General features: G+C 27.4%; 1 protein-coding gene across 1 annotated transcript; it reads right to left on the reverse strand.

Moving 5' to 3' along the window:
* Positions 1-1,055: 1,055 nt before the first annotated feature.
* LOC100212785 (tyrosine-protein phosphatase Lar-like) lies at positions 1,056-7,495 on the reverse strand. Its single transcript, XM_065819209.1, has 6 exons — positions 7,329-7,495; positions 4,692-4,754; positions 4,400-4,498; positions 3,640-3,906; positions 2,886-3,194; positions 1,056-1,402 (listed from the first exon to the last, which is right to left on the reverse strand). The coding sequence occupies exons 1-6, from the start codon at positions 7,387-7,389 to the stop codon at positions 1,305-1,307; spliced, it is 897 nt and encodes a 298-aa protein (XP_065675281.1). The 5' UTR covers positions 7,390-7,495; the 3' UTR covers positions 1,056-1,304.
* Positions 7,496-8,048: the final 553 nt, after the last annotated feature.

Below are 8,048 nucleotides of genomic sequence, written 5' to 3' on the forward strand. Positions count from 1 at the left end.
GATGTAGCTATGTTTAAAAGATTTCAGAAAATTTGGTTATCTATTGGCCAAACTGTTTACTATGTAGCCTCTGATGATATGTTTGTTGATGCGCATACTTTAGATCTTTGTAAAGAAATGATCACATTTTGCAAGGCAACTCTAAATGAGTTACAGTCAAGAGATGATTACGAGGAGTTTTTGAAACTGTGCTTGAGCTTTCTGGGCTGTGCAGAGATTGTCGATAGAATCAAAGTTTCCTTTTGTGCACCAAGCAAGAAGCCATTTAAAAAGTAAAAAAAAAAGAGAAGTGAAAAATTATACATCATATCACTTGAGAACGTTAAGTGCGAAGACTGTCCAACGTAATGTTAATTTGTCTGATAAATTTACATGAAATAGAAAAAAATGTTGTTACAAAAATATACAACAATTTGTGAATGCGGCCGCTCGTTTTACGGAATAAGAACCCCACTATTATTCTGGTAGTATCACGCTTAACTTGTCTCACTGTAGAGCAGGGTGGCTCATAAAACAATACTTTTTGAAAATGTCTGATGGTATCCCCTAAGTATGTTCTATGTAATAAATTAATACTAAACTAAAAAATTTTTTGAATAAAAAGTATAATTAAGGGTTGCTCAAAACCCTTAAACATCAGACGGGTCCCTAATATTTTGAAAAAAAAAGTTCTTTAAAAGCATATCATGTTGGGTCTCGAAAGATGTGAAATTTTTAAAAATTTCGAAAATAATTTAAAAAGTTTATGGAAACACAAACTTAAAAAGTATATTAAAAAAACTAGAAAAATATTTACTTTATTTTTTGTTTAAAAACGATAGTTTTTTAGTCCATAAACTTTAAACAAGTAATCTTTATATAAAATGATTATTTTTTTTGAAATTTTTTTAAATTTAGTATTTATTTATTACATAGAACACATTTAGGGGGTACCATCAGACATTTTCAAAAAATGTTGTTTTATGACACCCTACTGTACAGTGACCTTTTTTAATGTTCGTGAAACAAAGAGTTTTATTAGCAAAACTACAAGTGATAGACAAAATATTTATATATACTAATAAAATAGTTATATTTAATATCAGTAGAACCAACAGAATATATAACTGGCAAAAAATGCTTAACACAAAAATATATCATTTTACAAAATTGAAAATGTCTAATTGAAGTACATAATCGACCAACCACGCGTAAATCACAAACTTGCACGTATTTGAGGTGATGCTGTCAAAAGTACATCGTTAGAAACATAGTTTCTTATAAATCTTTAAACAGACTAAAGTTGTTTTTAAAGAAATTCTCGATCAAAATTCTTTAAAAATTGACCAAACCAATTTCATTGCGATAATAAAGCAAAATCCACCAACATCTATTTGACTGTGGCTAGCTGCGTTTGATATATCTAAAAAAAAAGTTTAATCAATTAAAAAAATTATTAATTAAATTAAAAGTTATTAATTAAATTAAAAGTTTTGCGTAAGTGATCTATAAGTATGCAGTTTTGAAATAATTTGTAGGTATAAAATTTCTAAATAATTTATAGGTATAAAATTTATAAATTATTTTTAACTATTTCTAAATATATAAAATTTCTAAATTATCACATCGTGATGTCATAATTTGTCTATTATAAATTCTATATTCTCTATTCAATTATAATAAATTCTCTATTCAAACAAAAACTCAAACAAAAACTTCTTAACGATGTTAATGAATTAAATTCTTTTTAAGATTCTTTTTTTCTTTTTTTTTTCAACTCTTTATTTTTATTTTTATTTTTTAACAACTATCTTATCAACTGGTCTTTAAGTTAAATTTTCTTTAAATTATCCTATTAACATATTTTTAGTTTTCAGGTGTAATTGTTATTATTATTATTATTATTATTATTATTATTATTATTATTATTATTATTATTATTATTTTGGACTTTATTTTGATTATAGATTAGTAACTGATCTTAACATACTTGTAAAACTTTCATTTATTTTTTATATGGTACAAAGTAATTTTATGTTTACATTTTGATGACTGTACTCGCTTGCTGATGGTGTGATAAGGCACGGTCATGTAGATTTTGTTTATATAAAACGGCATTGTAATCTTTTTTTAAAAAACTAATTTTTTATTTACTATTATTTATATATAACAACATGACATCGAAAAGCTTATTTAGATAACAATAAGCTGGCAAAAAAGTTAATTTAAATAATATTAAAACTTTAATCTAACTCTAACCCTGCTCACTCTTCGCAACGTGAAAAAAGAGTAAGTTTCAAGAAGACGGTTATATATATTCATATATAGTTTTTTTTTTTTCCCGTTGCCTTATAAAATTCTTAGTGTAGAACTCTAAATTTTTAAGAGACTTTCGAACTAATAAAATCTTTTTTAGTAGTTAGCACTCATAACTTGGGTTCTAATACAATAGAAAAATACTTTTCTAAAGTAGATAAGAATAGCTCAAGTTTTATTGTAAGGTAGATAACACTAGCAATAATTTAAATATTTCTAAACAGGAAATAAAATAAAATATTTTTAAATCTAGAAAAACGAGATAATTCTAACGACAAAACCTCTAGCGTTGAAAATGAAAGGTTTAAAGGTTGCTAACGTCGTGATTAATCTTTATTTTATTAAAAATATATATTAATCAATTTAGTATAAAGAATGTAATGTTTATATATTTAAAATATATAATGTTTATGTATTTAAAGTAAAATAAGTTTTTAAACGTCAGAATCTTGCATAAAATTTTAATTTATTTGCTTTTATATTAGAAGTTATTATTTAACTGTTCTTTAATAAATATTCATCTTTGTTTTTATGTTTTGTTTTATCTTTATAAACAAAAATAGTTAAAAAATTATTAAAAATTTGAATACCATAATTCCGAGGACGATAAAATGTTACTGTAGTTGGTCCAAACTGTCCAAGTTCATTTAAGGGAGTAACACTGATTGTCGCATAATGTAAAGGTTTTAGAACATAATTAATTAAAAAAGTTGTGTTTATAGACATCGCAGTTGTGCATAATGGCGTAAGGGATTCATTGTAGATGCAGCATTCAATTTGATATTTTAACATAATATCTTGAGGCTGTTCTGCTGGAGGATCCCATTTTACCTTAAGCTGTAGATGGTTTTCTATTGTGTCTTCACTTACTAACATATTGTTCACATTTGTAGGGGGATCTGCAAAAGTTTTAAAAGTACTATAGAAAAGCCTTATATTCAAAAATTGTTTTTAAAATTAAATCTTATTAAAAAAAAAAGTTATATACAAATTAAAATATATAAAAAACTAGAACAAGTTTGTCAAAATGTTGTGGCAAAATTTCATCTAGTTCTTAGTTATGTGAGTTACATTTTAATATAACACTTATACTTTAAAAATTTGCTACTTCCTTCTTAAGATGTTTTTGTTTCACTCTTTTCATTTTGTTTAACTTACATTTGTTGGACAAATTAAGTCAAATTTTTCCTCAAAAATGATAAACATAACGTCTGTACCTTGTAGTGTCTCTGTAAACCACTAAGATTTGTTATAAGCTCAATTTTTATTCTTTTATTAGTATTTTTTTAGTATTTAAACTCTTTAACAGTTAAACTTGGAAAAAAAATTACAAAAACTGCATACCACTTTTTTTTGTTATTATACTTTGCAGAATTGGATCGCTCAACCCAACCCTGTTAACGGAATAAATTGTAAAAACATATTCTGTATCTTGCTGCAGCTCGGTAACTGTTAGAGACCCTTCCGTGGTTGAATATTGCATTGAACCAAATATGTTTGAATCGCAAATAATTTTGTATTCTAAAACGTGCGAATCCTTGTTCCATGTGATTGTTACACTGGTGTATGTGATGTTACTAACTTTTACGTTTGCTGGTTCCGGAGGAACAACTACAAAAATATTTAAACAGAATTTCAAACTTTTAAAATCAGATAACAAAAAACAAAAAATGCTTTATACATCAACTAACAGTTTGAGCATTGGCAAACAATATACCATACTGTACTAGTATACTGTATGATTATACTATAGTATAATACTATTATATTATAGTATAATACTATACTATAATATAATACCATAATACTATGCGTGCTGCTAGTAAAGCCGGTATGCTATACCATATCGGCTTTACAAACAGTACGCAGCATAGCCAACGTTTTCGACTCATATTATTTTTTGAAAAACATTTTTATCCCTTGCATCTTTTCAAACGAAAAAGAAAAATCAGCAAAATAAAAATAAACATTTTGACATCAGTTTCATTCATAAGTAGATACTGCCTCCCAAACTCTTTGTCAGCGTATGTATTGAAGTCTCCGCAAATGGCTACTTTAGTATGTGTCATTAATGAGGTTTTATAATTAAATATGCAATATTTACCACAGTTGAGTAAAGTGCATTCTTCGTACGAATTGCAATCGCGTTTTGAGACGCACTTTAAAGATTCCGGACACGTCCATTCGTACTCATTAGTGCAAACTTAAAAGAAAAGTTCAAAATAAACGATAAGTTAGGAATAAAAAATGTAAAATTGTAATAAGAAATGATCATAAAGTTCGAATTTTTTTTTTTTATAGCATTAAAAAATAGTGCCAAGCCTCCAAAATAGTGTCAAGCCTCCAAATCTGAATTAAAAGCACAAAACAAATTGGAATCAATATTTTTTACTCACCGGATATTTTTGTAAGATCGGTGTTATACTCAGTGTTTGTTTTGTTTTCTATAGATCGAGCGTCTGAAAAAAAAAAAAAAGTATATATAAATGATCCTTATTATAACATACCCTTACCTTAAATATGTAAATTTATAACTAGCTCCCCAAGATTTCCATTTTTTTTTTTTTTTGTACCATGCACTTGTCTGACAGATTTTAAATATTTTGTTTTGAGGTTTTAATGTTTAGAGTTTTTACTTATAAAAATTTACTACGGATTCTCGACATAAATTAATAACTAAATAATAATACTTCATAGGCAGCAATATTACTCAACCAACAAAACTTAATAAAGTATTTTCTCTACAAAACCATGCATATTACATAAATGTAGAAGAAAAAATATATATATAAACTTGCAAAATCATCAATTAGAGACGAATGATAGATATATGAACTCAATATTTGCCGACACTTAGTTTTTTGTGTAAATAATATAAATGAATGATTCCAAAAAAACTCAACAAAGCTTATCAAAATGTGAAGAAAAAGTTTTTTACAACACTAAACCGATGAAATACTTATAAATTCACATGAATTAATACGAAGTTTTTTGAATATGAAATAGCGAAGAGGAACATGGGGTAAGATGACGAATGGGGCAAGATGACGACCTACAGTTATCTTTTAAGCAAAACTAAATATAACAGTTGACTTTAGCTGAAAGGGTAGTAGATTAATTTTACTAGATTTATCAATGGTTCCTTTTTAAATATTATTTTTGTGAGGAAAGTTAAGTATTAAAAAAGTTTTTCCGACATTGAGAAAAAAACTTTTTATCCTCGTTTTGCCTAATTTATCACATCGCTACATCACCAGCTAAAGGTAAGCGAGAAATTTTTATTTAATTTGATTAAACTGGAAGCCATGCAAGAAGTATTAGGCTATGATAATTTGATTATGTACTGATTCTGATTCATTTTAAAGATTGTATTGGCCTGGGGCAAGATGACCGGGGCAAGATGGCTTGTCCGTAACCTATATTAAACGGAAGTTTACTTGTACTGTTTGCTATTCTTGTATTGTTCAGTCATTATTTTATGACGAAATACAATATTTTTTTGACAATAGTTTTATTTTGTTGCGTTGGACTTTGCTACAAACTGATTACTAGGTTGTTACTGTTTTTTTTTTGCATTGGCCGATATAAATGTATAATTTATTAGTTTTAAAAGTTACACCTTTATGTGTATTACTTTTTTAATAAAAAAGAATTTGTGATGATGGTTTTTGAGGCGTTTTTGGCTTCATAGAGTTTTCTTTTCTTAAAGTTTTAAACTTTGTTAACTCAAATCGTCATCTTGCCCCGTATGCGGGGCAAGATGACGATTTGAGTTAACATCGTTTAATGAGTTTTTCCTTAGCTATTTTTTACTTTTAGAGTGATTTTTTGATACATCAGTGACGCGGAATGATTTTTTATCACTTTTAAATCAAGTTTTAATTTTTGGGACAGATATTGACTAGATACTGGCGTTTTTCGAAACGTTCGTCATCTTGCCCCATATTCCCCTATAGCATATAACCTTCAGTTATCTTCAATAAAAAATAAAAATTTTATATCAAATAAATAGTTGTTTCTTAGTAAATATCAAACTCCATATCTTTTTTTTCGCATTTATTTTCTTTTTTCTTTACATTTTTATATTTTTAAAGCTCCTGTCTCTATTATTTAAAAAACGGTTTTTTAAATTATTTTTTTATCATATGAACAGCTCCTAATCAAGGCCGGCGCAATGGGGTGTGTGTGACACCATCCCCCCCCCCCTCAATGACTTTTTCGTTCATTTAGTCGGCAAATTTGACCCTTTTTGACTAATTAGTCGGCAAATGTTGATAAGGCAGTCGACAAATTTTAAAAAACGAAGACCTATTTTTTTTTTTAGTCACCAAAAGTTGTAATGGCACCCCCCCCTCCTCCACGTAACACCTACTCGCGCCGGCCCTACTCCTAATACGCTATCATTTATTACGTCAGGTTATCATTTACTACGTTATGTTTATCATTTATTAGAGATTATCCATAAATATCCAACGCTAAACTTAGTGCTGAACTGCCAGCGGATGTTGCAACAGTTTTAAAAGAATCTTTCCAGTTAAGGAACTTAAAAAAACAAAAAACAATTACAATTTTTCAAAATTTACCGCTTGCTTTACCGCTTTTTTATTCTTCTCTGCATGCATATAACACTTTTGCTAAAGTCATTGTAAAATGTACGTTACTACCAAACAAGTTGCGATTAAATTAAAGTTTTAATTTTAGTCAATTTAATTTTAAATTGGGTTTTAAAAAAGTGCCAAATGTTTTGCATTGCATTTTAAATAAAATTCATATAGCTTAACTTTTCTTGCTTAGTTTAAAAGACTTTCTATGGTCTCGTTCTATTACAGTAAAGTTAAAAAATATCTTTATAGGTATCTGTCTAGAGAGAAAAAGTTGATTGAACGTAGAAAATTTTTAATTTCAATAGTTTATGCACTAAAATAATGTCATATTGTTATCAAGTATTTTTCTAATATGCTCAGTTTGAAATATGCCGAGCTTCAATTGTTTGTGAACTTTACAAAAATGTGGACACAAAGAAATTAATATACCTGACGTAACGATCATGTTGTTTATCAAAATAATGAACAGGACAAATGATAGTATTTGCATGATTTTTGCTTCTGGTATTTTTACTTTCCAGCTATGTCTTCGTTTCAAATAACTTTTAGGCAGATAAGGTTTTATATAATTTTAACAGTTTCATTGAGACATAGCGATATGGATTACACAATATATGGTCAAAATGTTTTATGATTGCAACACAAAGTATGAATGAAAGTTTAAATATTAATTTGAAATTCAATACTTAATATCTATTTAAATGTAAAAAAAGGTTTTATAAAAAAGATATTTTAATGATAGAACTCATTCTTTGCAATTTCATAAAAAACTTATTTCTCAATCAAAAATTCTATCAACGCTATTCATGCCGTGTGACTAAATTATTCACAAAAGAGTTTTAAAAACGGTTTTTTTTTTAAAAAAGCGCGTAATTTTTTATGTCAATTGTAGTCAGACATTTTAAAAAGTTTTTTTAAATTCGCTTTCCATGTCCACTTTATAAGTATCCAACATTGACCACACTTGGTATCATGGAGTTGCCCCAGAATTTTTAGACGACACTAGCCATAAAAATATATTTAACAATGTCTTCAACTGATTTCTAGCAAAACCAGCTAGCAAACTTCGTAGTTTAACAGTTAAGGAAACAATAATTTGGCAAAAGGGCACCTCATTGATACAAAAAAAAAAAAGGTAAACCTTAATAT

This window comes from Hydra vulgaris, chromosome 15 (assembly GCF_038396675.1).
Source record: "Hydra vulgaris chromosome 15, alternate assembly HydraT2T_AEP".
In the NCBI taxonomy this organism is placed as follows: Eukaryota; Metazoa; Cnidaria; class Hydrozoa; order Anthoathecata; family Hydridae; genus Hydra; species Hydra vulgaris.